Source organism: Chiloscyllium punctatum, chromosome 33, assembly GCF_047496795.1.
Source record: "Chiloscyllium punctatum isolate Juve2018m chromosome 33, sChiPun1.3, whole genome shotgun sequence".
NCBI classification, from domain to species: Eukaryota; Metazoa; Chordata; class Chondrichthyes; order Orectolobiformes; family Hemiscylliidae; genus Chiloscyllium; species Chiloscyllium punctatum.
In genome coordinates, this window is record NC_092771.1 from 12,698,859 (window position 1) to 12,720,057 (window position 21,199).

The 21,199-nt window shown below is 44.5% G+C and overlaps 1 protein-coding gene across 1 annotated transcript in view; it reads left to right on the forward strand.

Moving 5' to 3' along the window:
* LOC140458441 (collagen and calcium-binding EGF domain-containing protein 1-like) overlaps positions 1 to 21,199 on the forward strand; it is a 170,520-nt gene that overhangs the window by 101,044 nt on the left and 48,277 nt on the right. Inside the window, exon 3 of the mRNA XM_072553012.1 lies at positions 6,780 to 6,832. Coding sequence (XP_072409113.1) covers positions 6,780 to 6,832 — 53 coding nt within the window. The remainder of the gene's footprint in view (positions 1 to 6,779; positions 6,833 to 21,199) is intronic.

The window sequence follows — 21,199 nt, forward strand, 5'->3', positions numbered from 1 at the left end:
TCCCTCCAAACCCTTCCTATTCATATACCCATCCAGATGCCACTTAAATGTTGCAATTGTACCAGTTTCCACCACATCCCCTGGCAGCTCATTCCATACATCTAGCATCATTCTTCCTTCACTCTGCTCTAAAACAGCCATGGCTCAGTGAGTCGATTAAGACAGGCAGATGAAGGCAAACCTTTCCCAGGCTGGTTTAAATTAAAATGAATATATAAAGCTCATCCCAGTGACGGTGACACTGGGACTATCACCAATTGCTGACAATACCCACATCCAAAGTCCTTTCGGGAAGGAAATCTGGAATCCATCACCAGACTTATCTGTAACTCCACACCCACAGTCACATGGCTGGACCAGGGGTCACAGGATTAAGGCACCTAGGACTGAGATGAGGAGAAATTTTGTCACCCAAGAGCGATGAGCCTGTGGAACTCTCTCTGTCACACAAAGTGACTGAAGACAAAACGTTGAAAGTTTTCAGGAAAGAGTTTGATGTAGTTCTTAGGGCCAAAGGGATCAAAAGAGGGAAAGTGGGACCAGGGCACTGAGTTGGATGATCAGCCATGATCATATTGAATGAGCGAGCAGAATCAAAGGGGTGAATGCCTTTTCAATGTTGCCAGGTGTCTAACCCCGATACTTCTTGTCCTGTCTCACCTTGTTTCTCAATCTTTCCAAACTGGGAGCAATGCAAAACACTGAGCTTGCAAAAAGAAGAACAGCAGTCACATTGGCTAGCTAAGCAAATCTCAGAGATTGACACACATCCTAAACTCAGTGCAGAATCATGGAACTTTATATCACAGACTGTGGCCATTCAGCCCATTGCGCCAAAACTTTGCAAGAGCTATCTAATTAGTCCCACTCCCCTGCTCTTTCCCTGTAGCCCTACAAACGATTCAGTGTTAAATATTTAGTTCCCTTTTGAAAAGGGAGTATTGAATCTGCTTGCACTGTCATCCCAGGCAGTCTTTGCCTCACATCACCACTAGTTTCTTTGCCAGTAACCTTAACCATGTTGATGAAGGGCTTTTGCCTGAAACATCGATTTTCCTGGTCCTCGGATACTGCCTGACCTGCTGTGCTTTTCCAGCACCACTCTAATCTAGACTCTGATCTCCAGCATCTGCAGTCCTCACTTTTGCCTTAACCACATTGTCCTCTGGTTACTGACTCTCCTGCCAACAGTAAACAGTTTTTCAACATTTGCTCTATCCATCCAGTCTCTGTGTGTAACATTAGCACTTAATATTTACTGTGAAATTGAATAAAGTTGCTGCAAACTTTCTCTGGTAGGGAGCCCAGTGCCGGATTTTTCCAATGACTGCAGAGCCACTGCTCCACCTTCTGGACAATCCCTAGTTCTGCAGCCACTTTCCCAGAGTCTTTGTTGACCGAGTGCTTTAGCACCATCTGTTATTGTCTGCAAGCTAAGGTAATAGTGCGCTTGCACGTTAATGATTTATATGATGGTAAAAGCACCTTGGGTCAGCTGGTATGTTTTGCTGCCCCCTCTACAGCAGCCCCTGACACAATAATTTTCAAGGATTTGTGGAGGACTACTTTGAGATTGACTTGGCAAGAACTGGCATCACCAGTTTGCATGTGACTTTCTTGCAGCACCGCATTCATCTTAATCACTTATGGCTCACTATCTCCTTGTCTCCATCCAAAACAGAGCCTGATATTATGCCAGTGATGAATGAAGATGATTGAGGTTGAACAGCACACTTACATCCCAGCACAACACTGCTATTAAGCAAAACCCATCGTTAGCTACTAATAGTCCGCATTAATAGATACTCACCCTCCTAGCCAGATCGTTATCCACTCCTTTATCTGTCCAACTGTCCTTCTCTCTTACTGGGCTCCATCCCCACCTATCATTTACTCCTTACATCCTCCCCCCACCCTATCTTCTGCATATTAACCGACATTTTCCTCGCTCCCATCAGTTCTGAGGATGTAACTCTTGATTTCTCTCCGACAATGCTGTCAGACCTGCTGAGCTTTTCCAGCAACTTCTGTTTCTGGTTTCCAGCATCCGCAGTTCTTTTGGTTTTCACAACACTGCAGTTGTTGGAGATCTGAAATAAAAACATACAAATGCAGCAGGTCAGGCAGACACGGCAGAGAGGGAGAGAAAAACAGAACGGATGTTCCAGGTCCATAACCTTAGACCAGAACTGAGAGGTCAGAGGTCGTTTTGAGCAAGCGAAAGGGGGAAGGTTCTGGAAGAAGAACAAAGGAGAAGTTCTGTGATATGGTATCGGGCAGAGACACCACATGGTGTAAAAGGCTGAAGGGAATGGCAATACAACTGGTTGGAAAAAAAAGAGATGAGTGATATTTAACGGAGGTGACGGGAGATATAACAGGTTGATATGCCTGGGTAACAATCACTAAAAGTAAAAGGTGAAGTCACCATCATCCTACTAGATCACAGGGCTGATCTCTCATCAGACGGAGATGACTGGTGGTGAGTTTAACCTGAGGACCACCATGCCTCAGGCGAGGGGAGAGTTTGAGAAGGAGATCCTTCATTGTCACCTCAGCCGGTGCGGGAATTGGCTGAAGATGCAGTGAAAGCCCAATGTTGCCTCTTCTAGCGATGGCTGGTTTGCAATTCAGAGAGAAACCAAGAGCGTGGGCTCCATTCTCACACCGACTGAGGTTACCATGAAGGATTCTCCTTCTCAAACGTACCCCTTGCCCAAGGTGTGGTGACTCTCCACTGGATGGAAGTGACCCACCCCGAGGATTGAGGGTCTGCAGTTGGAGGGCTGTCCACTCTTGTCCCTTTGCCATTTGAAGGTCAACGCCTCTCTTATAGTGGCTGTTGATGGTACTGCACCAGAGAGCCTGATGGCTAGTTGTACATCTCAGGCCAAAGGCTGAGTGAAGGTGGGATGAGGGGAAGGGGTCACTGGTTAGAAGGGAGGGGATGGGGGAGAGATTAGTAGCAAGGACAAGGTATGGCTTTCAGTGGACATCACTGATTGCTGGAGGAACTTTAATATAGGGAACAGAATGTCAGTGACACAGTTTCACTTCAACCTCTCTAGCAAACCTTCCAGCCCAGCCCAGTGTACGGCTGTCTAACTAAAGCTATTGTCACCTGCTTCCTCAATGAAATTGCCTGTTTTAGAGCAGTTCTTATCTCATGAGCCTATAGTGTTCAGAGGCTTTTAAAGTTCATTTTACATTGGTTGTTGCTAACTTGGTTCTGTGGAGTGGGTTCAAGGTCAACAGTGTTAGTTTACATTTATATAGAGCTTTTAACATTGTAACATTGTCCACAAGATGATTCCTTGCGTTATCAGTGAGCTACATAACACAAGGGAACTCTAACTGGTGCCTTTCAGAGTCATCATCAACAACAACCATTTGCATTGGTATAGAACCTTTAACAAAATAAAATGCCTCAAGCCACTTCAGAGGGATAAACATTTGACACTGAGCCACTTTAGTCAAGTTAGCACAGGCTTGGTTAGGCAGTGTTTATTAAAGTAATGTTTTAATGGAGGGGAGAGAAAGAGAGAGAGAGAGAGAGAGAGAGGCAAAAGGGTGGAGGGATTTCTAGAACTGGGGCCTAAGGTAGCTGAAGGCATGGACACCAATGTTGGGCCAAAGGGAAAAAGCTAAAATGTGAAGAATGGGGCTTCCTTAAGTCCTGCAGATGTGACCAACAGGTTCAACTAGCTGAGACATTGGTGAATCACATTAGGTATAGCTAACTTGTCCAACTCATCTTTAGATTCAATTTGTTTCCCAATCTGCTTCTATCAACTCGGTAAGACATGTGCAAAGAGGCATCCAGTAACTCAGTCCAGGGTTTTTTAAAATTCATTCATGGCATGAGGGTGTCAATAGCTAGGCAACATTTATTGCCCATCCCTAACTGTCCAGAGGGTAGTTAAGAGTCAACCACATTGGGTCTGGAGTCACATGTAGACCAGACCAGGTAAGGATGGCAGATTTCCTTCCCTAAAGGACTTTAGCGAACCAGATGTTTTTTTTTCCCAGTTGACAATCATTACTCTCTTAATTTCAGATTTTTATTAAATTCAAATTCCACCATCTGCTGCAGTGGGATTTGAACCTGGGTCCCTGGAAGATGGCCTGAGTCTCTGGGTTCACAGCCCAGCAATGATACCATGAGGTCATCACCTCCCCTTAGGTAATGGGTATCAACAGGCATCTCCTCAGTAGACAGTGACATAATGGTAGTATCATTGGACTAGTGATCCAAAGACCCAGGCTAAAGCTCTGGGATGTAGGTTCAGAACACACCATGGTGGCTGGAGGCATTTAAGCTCAATAAATGAAAATGTGGAATGTAATGGTGACCAAGAAAACTATTCAATGTACAATCCATCTGGTTCACTAATGAGCTTTGTCAAGGAAACCTGCTTTCCTTGCTTGATCTAGACGATGTTGACTCCAGACCCACAGCAATATAGTTAACTCTTTTTGTGAAGAAAAACTTTCTCATTAACCTAATTTTCTAACCAACTCACTCAAAGATGTTGTGACACACCTCTGGAGCAGGTGGGACTTGAACCTGGACCTCTTGGTCTGGGTTAGGATGCTACCACTGCACCAGGTTAACTCTCAACTGCCCTGTGAAATGACCAGACACGCCATTTGGTTCAGTTAGGAATGAGCAATAAAGTGCGGGCCTTGCTAGTGACACACAAGCTCCATAAAAGAGTAGAGGGTTTATGGTCAAACTCATACAGTTTGAATTATCCACAAGGAATGTGGATGTGTCCATCACCCTGCCACCCCCCTCTCCAATCTTAGTGTTGAGAGCCTGAGAATTCTGCAGCCTCAACCCAAGTGCAGCAAATTCAACGTGGCAGTTGGTGGGGAGAAGGTATTTCCACTTGGTCTGGGGTATAGTCCACCAGACAGCCTTCACAGGAAATAGCTGCTTACGATGTTGCTACAATCTTGCTTTCTACCTGTTTCCTCAGGATGTGGGGAGAGAGAGAGATCAACTTCAAACAGCAGTGATAAGATGGTCTCACTGGCACTCAGTACTTGCTGAATGGTGACTTGGGTCTTCCTGAAACACTTCAATAACCACAAACTCTGGGGAGGCAACGGCTTTGTAGTGTTATCAGCTCGGCTCTTAATCCCAGAGAGCCAGGTAAGGTTTCTGGGGAACCTCCATTTAAACCCAACTATCTCCAGAAAAAACAAAAGTCCAGTGAAAAGTCTCATGAGGATCATGAAGCCATTGTTGATCTAGTTTGCTAATACCCTTTAGGAAGGAAACTATCATCCCTACCTGGTCTGGCCTACATGTAACTCGAGACCAGCTCAATGTGGTTGATTCTAAGGGATGTGCATTCAATACTGGTCCAGTCAGCAACACAAATCCTATGAATGAATTTTAAAAAAAACATGTTTGACTCTGCTCCAGTGAAGAAATATTTTTATTCATCTTAACCATGCACTGTCTATCTTCATTTTGCAGTACAGTTTCACAGGAGACCCATTTCCTGTGAAACCTATCCTGCTGATAGATGGAGCAGTTTCTTTAAAACAAAGCACTTGTGAAACTTTCCTGAATTCTGCACCCACTGTATCTGGTGTTGTTGCTATGGAAAGCAACCATTTCTTCTTTTTTTGGACAGTTTTGACATCAATTTTGCACAACAGTGAGATCTAGATTAAATTCCGCACTATTCTGTTTGAGCAAGAAAACTAAAACTTGCATTTCATCCAGTACCTCTCACAGCCACACATTGTCCCAACATCTTTACAAGCGAGAAAGTCATTTTTTGAGATGTAATCATCATTGTAACATTGGAAATGTGGCATCCACCTGGATTAACATTCGCTCTCTCTACTCACCCATGCACAGTGGCAGCAGTATGTACCAGCTACAAGGTGCATTGCAGTAATTCACCAAGGGCCTTCCAACAGCACCCTCCAAACCTGTAGCCTCTACAGCACAGAAGGACAAGGGCAGCAGATACAGGGGAAAACATTACCTTGACATTTCTTTCTAAGATTCTCACCATCCTGTCTTTGAAATATATCACTGATCAGTGTCACTGTGTCAAAATCCTGGAACTCCCTCCTTAACAGTACTATGTGTCTACTTACAGCATGTGGACTGCAGTGGTTCAAGATGGCAGCTCACCACATTCCCAAGGGCAGGTAGGGATGGACAGTAGTTGCTGACCCAGCCAGAGATGCACACCACTCATGAAAGAATGTACTGACAAACATGATTGAAAAAGCTATATGCACAGAAAGGTTCCACAGATATTGTTAACAATCATATCATCTGTTCTCTAGGCACTTTGGTTCAGGGATCTGTTCATGAAAAAGAAATTATAGAGAGTTGTGAACACAGCCCTGTTCATCACAGAAACCAGCCCTCCTTCCATTGACTCCATTTATACTTCCTGCTGCCTCATGAAAGCAAACAATATAATCAAAGAACACTCTCAGCCCAGGATATACTCTCTTCCATCCTCTGATGGATCAGGCAAAAAATACAAAAGTTTGATAACATGTATTAACAGATTCAAGAAGAGCTTCCTCCCTGCTGTTATCAGAATGGATCTCTCATATATTAGAGTTGATCTTTCTCTGCAACTTCTCTTTAGCTATAAATTATATTCTCTATTCCATTCTATTACCCCAATGTACTTCAGCAAGGTATGATTTGCCTGGATAGCATGCAAAACAATACTTTTCACTGCAAATGATGGAATCAACATGCAACATATTAACCTTTGTTTCTCTACTTTCAGGAAGAAATGTTGCAAGGGTTACAGATTTGTCCTTGGTCGATGCATTCCTGAAGGTACGCTCTGCACTATTCACTGAGCTACACTGAAACTCCCTCAGCTGCAACATGACTTGTTAATTTTTATACTGTATGTCCTGACTGATGAAGGCAAGCATGACATGTGCCTTCTTGTGGAGGTGCCGGTGTTGGACTGGGGTGGACAAACTTAAAAATCAGACAACACCAGGTTATCGTCCAACAGGTTTATTTGTAAGTACTAGTTTTTGGAGCGCTGCTCCTTCAACAGGTGGCTGTGGAGCAGGATTGTAAGACATAGAATTTATAGCAAAAGATTACAGTGTCATGCAACTGAAACAATATATTGAACAAACCTAGATTGCTGTTAAGTCTTTCATCTTTCAGAATGGGTTGCAGGATTTGTTTCATTAACATGCAAGTATGTAAAATATGCCTTCTTGACCACCTTATCCACTTGTATTGCCACGTACTACTGTATCCACTGGTAATCCTTCTCACTACCTGCAACTCCTCCAATCTTTGGCTCATCCACAAATTTACTAGGGTGGTGATCCACATTCTCCTCCATTTGTATATATTACAAACAACAGGGGTCCCCAGCACTGATCCCTGTGGAAAACCACTGGTCATAGATCTCCGGTCAGAAAAACACCCTTCCACTGCTATGCTCTGTCTTCTGTGACTAATCCAGTTCTGTTCCCATCTTACCAGCTCACCAAAAATCCCAAGTGACTTTATCTTTCATATCAGCCTGCCATGAGGGATCTTGTCAAAGGCATGGCTAAAGTCCATGTAGACAGCATCTACCGCTCCCATCACTCCCCATTGTCATTTCCTCAAAAAGACTTAATCAAATTTGTGAGACATGACCTTCCCACACAAAGCCATGCCACTTATCCCTAATAAGTCTATATTTTTCCCAACTATGAATATATCCTATTCCTAAGAATCTTCTCCAATAATTTCCCTACCACTGATGAAGGGGCTCACTGGATTCATTTTCCAGATTTTCCCTGTTGCCCTAATTAAACAAAGGAACAATGTTGGCTATTTTGCAGTTTTCTGAGATCTCTCCTGTGACTATATAGGATACAAAGATTTCAAACAAAGTCCCAGCAATCTCCTTTCCTGCCTCCCTCAGCATTGTGGGATAGATCCCATCAGGTCCAGGGGACTAGTCTACCTTAATGCTTTTTAAATACTCAACACTACCTCCTTATTTATATTGACATCGCCCAGAATGTCAACATACCCTTCCCGAGATTCGCCATCCACCATGTCTTTCTCTTTGGTGAATACAGATGCAAAGTATTTGTTAAAGAGCTCACCCACTTCCTCCAGCTCCACGCATAAATTCCCTCCTTTTGTCCTTGAGTGGGCCAACCCTTTCCCTCACTACCCTCTTGCTCCTTATGAGCGTGTAAAACACCTTGGGATTTTCCTTCATTCTGTTTGTCAAAGACATTTTAAGACCCCTCTTAGCCCTCCTAATTCCTTGCTTGAGTTCTTTCCTGCTACCTTTGTATTCATCGAGGGCTCTATCTGTCTTCAAAACAACCAGTTGAAATTAGGCAAGATCTTAAAGGATATGGAAATCCATGAAATTGCACAGAACATTATCTGCATTACAGAGCTGAGGAACAGACCATTTGGCCCAACTGATCTGTACTAATGTCTATGTTCCCTCGGACCTCCTCACATGCCCCTTCCTCTCACCCTATCACCTTGTTCTTCGATTCCTCTCTCCTTCATATTTATTTGGCTTCCCTTTAGATTAACCTCAGAAATCATACAACACCAGGTTAAAGACCAACAGGTTTATTTGAAATCTGTTTATGACTTCAGATAAACCTGTTGGACTATAATCGGGTGTCATGTGACTTCTGATTTTGTCCACCCTAGTCCAACATCGGTGCCTCCACATTTAGATTAAGCTCACACTGGAAACCAGTCAATGTAAATCATTACTGTGACTTTTAAACCATGTACATGTTTAAGGTTCAAGTACTAGTGATGCAGCAGCAAACACTGGCTGTAAAGGTAATAATTATGTGGAGGATTTTAACAATTGGTGGAAACTTTTCAACCTGCACCACACTCCTTACTAGTTACTGAAGTCAATAATAAAAGTAATTTCTCCTTACGATGCAGTATTAAGTATTAACTATCTGAATAATCCTGAGCTTCCACTCACTTGCCACTTTCACCTTCCTTCCAAGTCTGGCCTCTGCATTCTCTCGCTGCTACACTGTTCAAATAGAACTGGAGAACATCATCTCATTAATCTGTTCTCTACAAACAAAAGGAATCTGTTCCAGCCTTTTTGGAATTACCTGGGAGCTTGGGGCAACCTGTTGCTTTCTCCATGGCAATGTCTCACCCAATCAGGGTTGAGTTGTCAACAAATTTATTTTCTCTTACAGTACAGACTGTGGTGATTGTTTGAAATTTGGTATTCTTGGTGACTGTCCTGATAAGAATCAGGACATAATATCTAGGAGAAGGAGTCAGCCATTCAGCCCCTCTAGCCTGCTCCATCATTCAATACGATTATGGCTGATCTCCTCTCGGACTCAACTCCACTCCTCTGCCCACTCCCCACAGCCCTTCACCCCATAACTCATGAAAAACCTGCCTATCACCTCCTTCTATTTACTCAATGTACCCAGTACCCACTGAACCCTGGGGGAGTGAATTCCACAGGTTCACGACCCTTTGGGAGAAGTAATTTCTCGTCATATTTGTTCTACCCTGTATCCTAAAACCATAACCTCTCATTCCAGATTGCTCGACATGAGAAAACGTTCCTTCTGCATCTTCATTATCAATCCCCATCAGTATCTTATACATTTCAGTCATATTTCTTATTATTCCTCTAAACTCTAGAAAATATTGGTCTAAATTGCTCAATCTCTATCAATAAGACAAACTTCTCATCTTTGGAATCGATTTAGTGACCCTCCCCCAAACTGCCTTTAGGACAACTACATCGTCCTTACGTGGAGCAGAATTGTACATAATACTTCAGCTGCGATCTCACTAAAGCCTAGTACAGTTGCAGCAACATTTTCTTACTTTAATACTCTATTCCTTTAGCAATAAATGCCACAATTCCACTTGCCTCCATTATTACCTACTGTACTTGCAAACTAGTTTTCTATGATTCATTAACAAGGATACCCAGATCCCTCTGCACCAAAGCACTCAGAGGATTCCCTTCATTTCAATTACAAGTTGCCTTTTTATTCGTTTGATCAAATGGGTTACCTCACACTTATCCAAATTAGAATTCAATGGTCAAATTTTAGCCATTCACCTGACTTTATTGAGTGCCAGATGAAAAGTTTTGACAATGTTTCTCTCTCTTCAGCAAGGTTCTTTTTTTTTATTCAAAAAGTGTATTTGTCAAAACTTTCTGGTAATTGACAACACATGGACATCTTTTATGAAGAAACTGTTCAATTCTTTTCTCCTTGCAGTGAATTCCAGTTAAAATTGGAAGATTAAATGTTGCTATGCCAGATGTTTAAGACACTGGGCTATTTGTTGTGATATTTATAGTTCACTAAAAGGATCAAGTTTTCTATCGTAGACTTGATTCAAAACTTCTTCAGCTTTTTAATGAGACACTTGTTTTCACATCTGATGACTTCCAGACAATATTTTCACTGATCATCACTGGCTTCAAAGTTATTTTGAAAGTTGGAAAATAATTTTCTCATGCGTTGGAATGATCCTTGTCAGATGCCTTTCGTGACATTGGAAAATCAGATCGATCCAATCCAAATTCCATTGGTCCCTACTCTCAGATAGAACAGTCCCCATGGCAAATTCTGAAAGGCCATGCAGTTTTATTTTCTGTCAGGCAGGAGGTGCATACAGTGGTGACTGTCAGGCAGCAGGTCAGTGAGTATAAGTATGGAACACCATTTTCCTAAACAACACACAAGGCTGGAGGTCAACTGAAACTATCAAAGTGATTTGTATGAAATGTTAAGGGATCAAGGTGAAGAAACAGGGTTGGGATACAGAACAACCAAGATTGTATTGGATGGTGCAACGGGCCTTGTACCCCACTGGCTTGTTGACACATTGGTTTGTTCTGCAGCTCCCATGCTGGTCTCCAATGCAACTAGCCAAATCATTGGCCAAGGACGTTGACACGTAAACTGAAAGGGAGGAACCTTCCATGAGTTGTTGTCAGTCAAGTGGTACTGAATAAAATCATAAGAGGTCAGGGAATGGAGTTTGATCCTGCTCCTTCTTTGAACAGGGTACAGCTGACTTTGGGCAGTTCTTTGCAAATTGATGTCGATTGTATCAAAGATCAGAAATCATGCAAAACTTGGCGTGAATGATATTCAAAAAATTAGGTGATAATACTTTTCTAAAATGCACCAAGGGATTGACACAATAGGCAAAGTTTATCTGTGAAAATTGCAGACATTTCAAAGAATTGTATACCGCTGTGTTTAATACGCCTAAAGGAGGAGACTGCGTAGTTGGAGATAAAATGGCATTGTCCACAGCACTGCCGACTGAGGCATTAGGCTGTGGGTTAATGTCCCACTCCAGAAACCTCAGCACAAATATCATAATGGACCCTCCAGTGGAGTGATGTTTGGTTGGATGCATTACCTTTTGGATAACACAGTACATCACAGTTCCATCTGCACTTTTTAAAGGAGAGTGTGACTACGTTTCAAAAGATACATCGACTCACTTTGGGATGTCCTGAGGATGTGAATGGTGCTATATTAGGGCAAATTTGTTTTGATCTATTTTATTTGAAGGGTACATAAACTTAACATGAAACTGAGAGTTTTGAGAGGTGCCATCAGGAAAAATTTTACACTCACCGGATGGTTTTTTTTTAATGATACCAGGGCATTGGATATTGTGCAACAAAGTGGGTCAGTGGAATTAAGATAATGAATAGCCATGATCTAATTAAACTGAATAATAGGCGTGAGAGCATGGGACACCTCCTGTTCTTGTGCTATTATACAAAAGATACAAAGAGATTCTTTACACAAAAGGTAGAGAGAGGTTGAAGTGAACATTGGCCCCTTCAGAGATTGAGGTGGAGAAATAATATTGGGAAACAACGAAATGGCAGAGGTGTTGAATAAACACTTTGCATCAGTCTTCAAAAAAAGGACATGAGTAATGTTTCAGACACAGAAAGCAACCAAAAAGCGGCAGAGGAAATGGGTATCACTGGAGAAAAAGTATTTGGGAAACTAAAGCAGAAATTGCTGGAATAACTCAGCAGTTCTGGCAGCATAGAACATAGATAGAACATAGAACAATACAGCACAGAACAGGCCCTTCGGCCCACGATGTTGTGCCGAACTTCTAACCTAGATTAAGCACCCATCCATGTACCTATCCAAATGCCGCTTAAAGGTCGCCAATGATTCTGCCTCTACCACTCCCACGGGCAGCGCATTCCATGCCCCCACCACTCTCTGGGTAAAGAACCCACCCCTGACATCTCCCCTATACCTTCCACCCTTCACCTTAAATTTATGTCCCCTTGTAACACTCTGTTGTACCCGGGGAAAAAGTTTCTGACTGTCTACTCTATCTATTCCTCTGATCATCTTATAAACCTCTATCAAGTCACCCCTCATCCTTCGCCGTTCCAACGAGAAAAGGCCGAGAACTCTCAACCTATCCTCGTACGACCTACTCTCCATTCCAGGCAACATCCTGGTAAATCTTCTCTGCACCCTCTCCAAAGCTTCCACATCTTTCCTAAAGTGAGGCGACCAGAACTGCACACAGTACTCCAAATGTGGCCTAACCAAAGTCCTGTACAGCTGCAACATCACTTCACGACTCTTGAATTCAATCCCTCTGCTAATGAACGATAATACTCCATAGGCCTTCTTACAAACTCTATCCACCTGAGTGGCAACCTTCAAAGATCTATGTACATAGACCCCAAGATCCCTCTGTTCCTCCGCCTGACTAAGAACCCTACCATTAACCCTGTATTCCGCATTCTTATTTGTTCTTCCAAAATGGACAACCTCACACTTGGCAGGGTTGAACTCCATCTGCCACTCCTCAGCCCAGCTCTGCATCATATCTAAGTCCCTCTGCAGCCGACAACAGCCCTCCTCACTGTCCACAACTCCACCTATCTTTGTATCATCTGCAAATTTACTGACCCACCCTTCGACTCCCTCATCTAAGTCATTAATAAAAATTACAAACAGCAGAGGACCCAGAACTGAACCCTGCGGAACTCCACTTGTAACTGGGCTCCAAGCTGAATATTTACCATCTACCACCACTCTCTGCCTTCGACCGGTTAGCCAGTTTTCTATCCAATTGGCCAAATTTCCCTCTATCCCATGCCTCCTGACTTTCTGCATAAGCCTACCATGGGGAACCTTATCAAATGCCTTACTAAAATCCATGTACACTACATCCACTGCTTTACCCTCATCCACATGCTTGGTCACCTCCTCGAAGAATTCAATAAGACTTGTAAGGCAAGACCTACCCTTCACAAATCCGTGCTGGCTGTCCCTAATCAAGCAGTGTCTTTCCAGATACTCGTAAATCCTATCCCTCAGTACCCTTTCCATTACTTTGCCTACCACAGAAGTAAGACTAACTGGCCTGTAATTCCCGGGGTTATCCCTATTCCCTTTTTTGAACAGGGGCACAACATTCGCTACTCTCCAGTCCCCTGGTACCACCCCCGTTGCCAGTGAAGACGAGAAGATCATTGCCAACGGTACTGCAATTTCCTCTCTTGCTTCCCACATAATCCTAGGATATATCCCGTCAGGCCCGGGGGACTTGTCTATCCTCAAGTTGTTCAAAATGTCCAACACATCTTCCTTCCTAACAGGTATCTCTTCTAGCTTATCAGTCCGTTTCACACTCTCCTCTTCCAACAATATGGTCCCTCTCGTTCGTAAATACTGAAGAGAAGTACTTGTTCAAGACCTCTCCTATCTCTTCCGACTCAATACACAGTCTCCCACTACTGTCCTTGATTGGACCTACCCTCGTTCTCGTCATTCTCAGGTTTCTCACATACGCATAGAATGCCTTGGGGTTATCCTTGATCCTATCCGCCAAGGATTTTTCATGCCCTCTCTTAGCTCTCCTAATCCCTTTCTTCAGGTCCCTTCTGGCTATCCTGTATCCCTCCACTGCTCTGTCTGAACCCTGTTTCCTCAACCTTATGTAAGCCTCCTTCTTCCTCTTTACTAGACATTCAACCTCCCTCGTCAACCAAGGCTCCCTCACACGACCATTTCTTTCCTGCCTGATCGGTACATACATATCAAGGACACGTCATATCTGCTCCTTGAAAAAGTTCCACATTTCCACCACATCCTTCCCTGACAGCCTATGCTCCTCAAATCCTGTCTTACAGCATCGTAATTTCCCTTCCCCCAATTGTAAAATCTTCCTTGTTGTGCGCACCTATCTCTCTCCATAACCAAGGTGAAAGTCACAGAATTGTGGTCACCATCACCAAAATGTTCACCCACTAACAAGCCCACCACTTGTCCCGGTTCATTACCGAGTACCAAATCCAATATGGCCTCCCCTCTGGTTGGACACTCTACATACTGCGTTAGAAAAGCTTCCTGGACACACTGCACAAACACCGCCCCATCCAATCTACTTGATCTAAAGAGCTTCCAATCAATATTTGGGAAGTTGAAGTCGCCCATGACTACGACCCTGTGGCTTCTGCACCTTTCCAAAATCTGTTTCCCAATCTGTTTCTCCACATCTCTGCTGCTATTGGGAGGCCTATAATAAACACCCAACAAGGTGACTGCACCTTTCCTATTTCTGACTTCAGCCCATACTACCTCCAGAGGCAGATCCCCCTCAAACTTCCTTTCTGCAGCCGTTATACCATTTCTAATTAGCAATGCCACCCCCCCTCCTTTTTTACCACCCTCCCTAATCTTACTGAAACATCTGTAACCAGGAACCTCCAACAGCCATTCCTGTCCCTCATCTATCCATGTTTCCGTGATCGCCACAACATCGTAGTCCCAGGTACCGATCCACGCCTTAAGTTCACCCACCTTATTTCTGATACTCCTTGCGTTGAAGTATACGCACTTGAGCCCATCTCTGTGTCCGCAAGTAGTCCCTGTCAGTGCTACCTTCTCCACAGCCTCCCTACAGTCTTGGGCATCCTGACACACAGCTAGCTTACTTGCTGGACTACAAGTCCGGATCCCATCCCCCTGCCAAATTAGTTTAAACCCCCCCGAAGAGTGCTAGCAAACCTACCCCCCAGGATATTGGTGCCCTTCTGGTTCAGGTGCAACCCGTCCTGTTTATACAGGTCCCACCTTCCCCAGAATGCAGTCCAATTGTCCAAATATTGGAAGCCCTCCCTCCTACACCATCCTTGCAGCCACGTGTTCAACTGCACTCTCTCCCTATTCTTTGCCTCACTGTCACGTGGCACCGGCAACAACCCAGAGATGACGACTCTGTCTGTCCTAGCTTTTAGCTTCCAGCCTAACTCCTTGAGCTCTTGAATGACCTCCCCACCCCTCTTCCTACCTATGTCGTTGGTGCCAATGTGTACCACGACTTCTGGCTGCACACCCTCCCCCTTAAGGATTCTGAAGACACGGTCCGAGACGTCTCGGACCCTAGCACCCGGGAGGCAACAAACCATCCGAGAGTCTCGCCCATGTCCACAGAACCGCCTGTCCGTCCCTCTAACTAGAGAGTCCCCTATAACTAGCGCTCTCCTCCTCTCCCCCTTTCCCTTCTGAGTCTCAGAGCCACAGACCCCTTCACTGCAGCTTACACCTGCAAGGCTGTCCCCCCCCCAACAGTTTCCAAAGCTGTATACTTATTTTTTAGGGGAACGACCACAGGGGAACCCTGCACTGCCTGCTTCTTCCCCTTCCCACCTCTAACTGTTACCCAGTTACCTCTGTTCTCCGGCGTAACTATGTCCCTGTAGCTTCTATCGATCACCCTCTCAGCCTCTCGAATAATCCTCAGCTCATCCAGCTCCAGTTCCAGTTCCCTAACTCGTTCGGTGAGGATCAGGATCTGACTGCATTTCCTGCAGACGAAGTCGGCAGGAGTATCGGTGGTCACCCCTACCTCAAACATCCTGCAGGAGGAACATTCCACTGCCTGCGCTGCCATGACTGTACACTTTGTCTCCAAAAAACAAGAACACTGAGTCAATAACCTGTGGACTTTAAAGTTAGGTTAGAGGAGGCCCTACGAAAGTAAGACCTGGGGTCTAGAACACACCCACTCAAATACTAATCACTTACCTTCCCGCCCAGCTATGCGCTCCAACCTCACTTGCGCTGCCCGCTACAGGTAAGTAATTTTGAAACAAACTGTCTTACCTTAGCTGTAGTCTCCCGGGTTCGCTTTTCCTCGGCCGCTGCTCCCACTCAAATGGGAGCATCTATGGAGAGAAATCAGAGTTAACGTTTCGGGTCCAGTGACCCTTCCTCAGACCTGATATGGCTAAGGACTAATACGAATCAGACCACAAGTTGGAGGAGCAACACTTCATCTTCCACCTGGGCAGCCTACAGCCTGGAGGACTCAATGTTGAGTTCTCCAACTTCAAATAACCTCCCTTCCCATCCCTCAATTCCCTTTCCACCCCTTCCATTCCTCCGACCGACCCTTTCTTTCAGCTACCAATCAGATGCTTTCCTCCCAGTGACCAATCAGGTCGTACCCTCTACTTGTGCTAACCTATCCCTACCTCCCCACTCTGCCCCCTCCACACCAAAAATCCTCCCCCACCCTCACCTTTATCTGCAGCCCACCCCTTACACCCAATCCTAGTCCTGAAGAAGGGTTACACCCGAAACATTGACTTCTCCACTTCCTGATGCTTCCTGGCTTGCTGTGTTCTTCCAGCCTCCTGCTTGTCCGCCAATGACTGATACATCCCTGGATCTAATGTTATGCACCCCAGAATATTAAAGGAAATAGCTACAGTGATAGTGGATGCAGTGGTAGTAATCTTCCAAGTGTCCTTAGATTTGGATCCTGCAATCCAAAGTCAGGTGAATTGGCCATGCTAAATTGCCCATAGTCAGGGGTAAATATAGGGTAGGGGAATGGGTCTGGGTGGGTAACTCTTTGGAGGGTTCGGTGTGGACTTGTTGGGCCTAAGGGCCTGTTTCCATACTGTGAGCATTCTAATTTGGAGATTCTGGAAATGTTCTAGAGAATTAAAAAAAACGCCCATGTAACGCCCTTATTCAAAAAAAGGAAAAACATAAAAACAGGTAACTATAGGCCAGTTAGCTCAACATCAGTCATTAGAAACATGTTAGAGTATTTATAAAGGACGGTGATGGGAGAACATTCAAAATACTAATATGATCAAACAGAGTCAGCATGAAGGGGATATCAAGTCTGTAAAACCTACAATTCTTCAACGAGATAAGAGGCAGGGTACGTAACAGATTTGGAATTCCAAAAGACATTCGATAAAAGTCTGCCATTTAAGGAGATAAGAGGCCATGGTGCTGGCGGCTGTATATAAAAAGGGACAGAGGATTGGCTAACTAATACATAACAGAGTTGGGATGAGGAGCACATTTTCGAGATGGCAAACTGAAACTAGTGGAGTGTCACAGGGACTAGTGCTTGGGTCATAATTGTTTACAATATACATTCATGACTTGTATGAGAGAAATGAATGTATGATCAGCAAGTTGCGAATGACACAAAAATAGGTGGGAGTTTAAGTGGTGAGGATTACACAGAGCGGCATAGACAAGGTAACATACAGGATTCTTAAGGTGCTTGACATTATAGATGCTGAGAGATTGTTTTCTCTTGTGGAAGACACCTGGACCAGGGAACATAATCTCAGAATAAGGGGTCACCAATTTAGGACATGGATGGGAAGGAATCTCTTCTTTCAATGAGTAGTGAATCTATGGAATTCTTTACAGCAGAGGGCTGTAGAGGCTGGGACGTTAAGCATATTATGGCTGAGGTAGATATTTAATCTGTAAGGGAATCAAGGGCTATAAGAAAAAAGGTAGGAGAGTGGATTGAGGATGATCAGATCAGACATGATCTTATTGACTGGCAGAGCAGATTTGATGGGCTGAGTGGCCTACTTCTGCACCTACACTACTGTCTTAAGTTCCTATTCACTATTTCACTACGCCTCAGTCATTTGTGGGAACTTGCTCCGTGCAAAGCAAGGAACTATTGACTTTTGACAATCAAAGCACTACACTGGGTTTTATATTGTACTAGCTGACCAGCCGCACCCAGCAAGCTGGAGGGTAAGGTCGCAGTTTGTTTGTGAGGGTTGAGGGACTGTGATGTGAGTGGACAGTACAGCATTTTTTTTCTCATTTGGTCCAAACCTTTTACCAGTCCAAAGATGTGCAGGTTTGGTGCACTGGCCATGAGAAATGCAGTGATAGGGTGGGCTGGGTCTGAGTGGGATGCACTTCGGAGGGCTGGTGTGGACTCGATAGGCCGAATGGTCTGCTTCCACACTGTAGGGATTCTGTGAGCACATTTCAAAAAGGATATGGCTTTGGTGCATCCCAGAGGTAGCCAAAGGCACTACATGAATTCAGGTTTCACTTTCTGGCAAGTTGAACAGCCATAGTGCCATCTAGCCCCACTAGGTGGGGCTGTTCCCTGTAGTCACTGACATTGAGATAAACATGGGTATTCCCCAACTTGTCATGTTGTTACTGCAGGGATAAACCACTGGAACAGACAAATAATCACTTTCAATATCATAGGTTGATACTGGACACAAGTTCTGTGTCAGGGCAACTTATGTGGGTACCAGGGCAAAATGGAAAGATGTGCAACTGTAAATGAAATGATCGCTACCCCAAAACTGCATTTGGATATCCCCTTGTGTGGGAAAACTAGGTGGCACCATCTGAAGAAACAAAGATCGCTCGGTTAAGACAAAGTTGAGGTGAAATATTTCCTCTCACCAGCTTGCAGTTCTATGGAACACCTGGTGACAGAGAAGTGGAGGCATGTCATCGGATGTTTTTATGGCCAAAGTAGCTACATTCTTGATGATCCAGTGAGTCAAAAATAGGTCGCAATGTGTGCTTGTGATCGTAGTCAGAGCAGCCTTCTAGAATGGTGTACAGGCACAAGGGGCCGAATGGCCTGCTACTGCTTTTCTTGCCAATACAGAATAGAGTGTGCAATGAATACTGAAAACACCTCACTCCTTAGTGTTGTTTGCTCTCTCTCAGAGTCCAGCAACCAGACATATAAATATATATATGTACATATACATACACGCACGCATGGACACACACATGCACACACCCAAGGTGGACTGACCTGACAGCGTATTGTCACCCAATATTGCTGAGCAACTACCACAGAGTAGGTCGCCAAGCACAGAATCCAGAACCTACAGTAGCAGGGAGATAACAGAAAGAACTCGCATTTCCACAATACCTTCATGACCTCTGGATGACCCAAAGAGCTTTGCAACCCACAAAATATTTTTGAAATGTGTACAGCTAGCTCTCATACATAGTAAAGACTGCAGTCATAGAGTTATACAGCACGGAAACACACCCTTCGGACCAACTCATCCACGCCGACCAAATATCACTGATCTAGTCACATTTTCAGCACTTGACCTATATCCCGCCAAACCTTTCCTATTCATATATCCATCCAGATGCCTTTTAAATGTTGTAATTGTACCAGGCTCCACCACTTCCTCTGGCAGCTCATTCCATACACGCACCACCCTCTGCCTGAAAACGTTATCCCTTAGGTCCTTTGTAAATCTTTCCCCTCTCACCTTAAACCTATACCCTCTAGTTTTGGACTCCCCAAACCTGGGGAAAAGGCCTTGCCTATTCACCTTACCCATGCCCCCTCATGATTTTATAAACCTCTATAAGGTCATCCCTGCAACACTCCAGCAATGTTTTAATAATGTTGGTTGCGGGGTTAATATTGGGTGGGACTCTGGGGAAAACTCCCTTCTTGCTGAAATGGTAAAGTGACGATTTTCCTGCTTCTCGGATGCTGCCTGACCTGCTGTGCTTTTCCAGCACCACTCTAATCTTGACTCTGATCTCCAGCATCTGCAGTCCTCACTTTCACCAACATGCAAGAGCAAGCAGCTGGATGTCACAGTCAAAAGAAGGGACAATGGAGAACTACAAACCTGCGTATACAGAAAACCGACAAACACTGACCAAATACTTAACTACACCAGCAACCATCCCAACACACACAAACGAAGCTGTATCAGAACTCTATTCCAACAAGCCACCTCACACTGCAGCACAGACGAACTTCAGAAAACAGTGGAGAACCACCTATACGACTTATTCAAGAAGAACGGATACTTAAAAAATACAGTCCGCAGATTTCTCAAGAACAAACTATGACAAGCAGACCAAACACAGCCAGAAACCCTAACCACCTTACCATACATCGAAGACGTTTCAGAAATGACAGCCAGACTACTAAGACCCCTCGGAATCCTAGTAGCACACAAACCCACCAGCACTCTCAAACAAAAACGTACAAATTTAAAAGACCCAGTACAACCCAAGGACAAAACCAACGTCATCTACAAAATTCCATGCAAGGACTGCCACAAACACTACATAGGACAAACAGGAAGAAAGTTAGCCACCAGGATACACGGACACCAGCTAGTCACAAAAAGACACGACCCTAACTCCCTCATGGCCCTACACATGGAGGAAAAAAACCACCATTTTGACTGGGACAACACATCTATCCTGGAACAGGCTAAGCAAAGACATGCCAGAGAATTCCTAGAGGCCTGGCACTCCAACCACAACACCATAAACAAACACATAGATCTAGATACCATCTATCAACCCCTCAGAAAACGAACAGGAAATGACATCACCACAAACCCCAGGAACCCCATCCAGGACAAACATATAAATAGAAAGCAGGAGACAACAGCTTCGCTTCACTTGGAGGTCACCACTGATGATGTTACCTAGCCAGGTAATGAAACGTCTGGATATCAAACCTACAGCTCAGCGAGCAAACCTACACCCTAAGCAGCTGCTTCACAGAATCCCTACAGTGTGGAAGCAGGCCATTCAGCCCATCGAGTCCACATGACCCACCAAGGAGCATCCCACCCAGACCTTATCCCTGCATTTCCATGGTTAATCCACCTAGCCTGCACACAATGGCCAATATAGCGTGGCCAATCCACCTGATCTGCAGATCTTTGGACTGTGGGAAGAAACTGGAGCACCCAGAAGAAACCCACCCAGACACAGGGAGAATGTGCAAACTCCACACAGACAGTCATGTGAGGTTGGAATCGAACCCGGGTCCCTGGCGCTGTGAGGCAGCAGTGCTAACCAATGAGCCTCTTAATCAGCA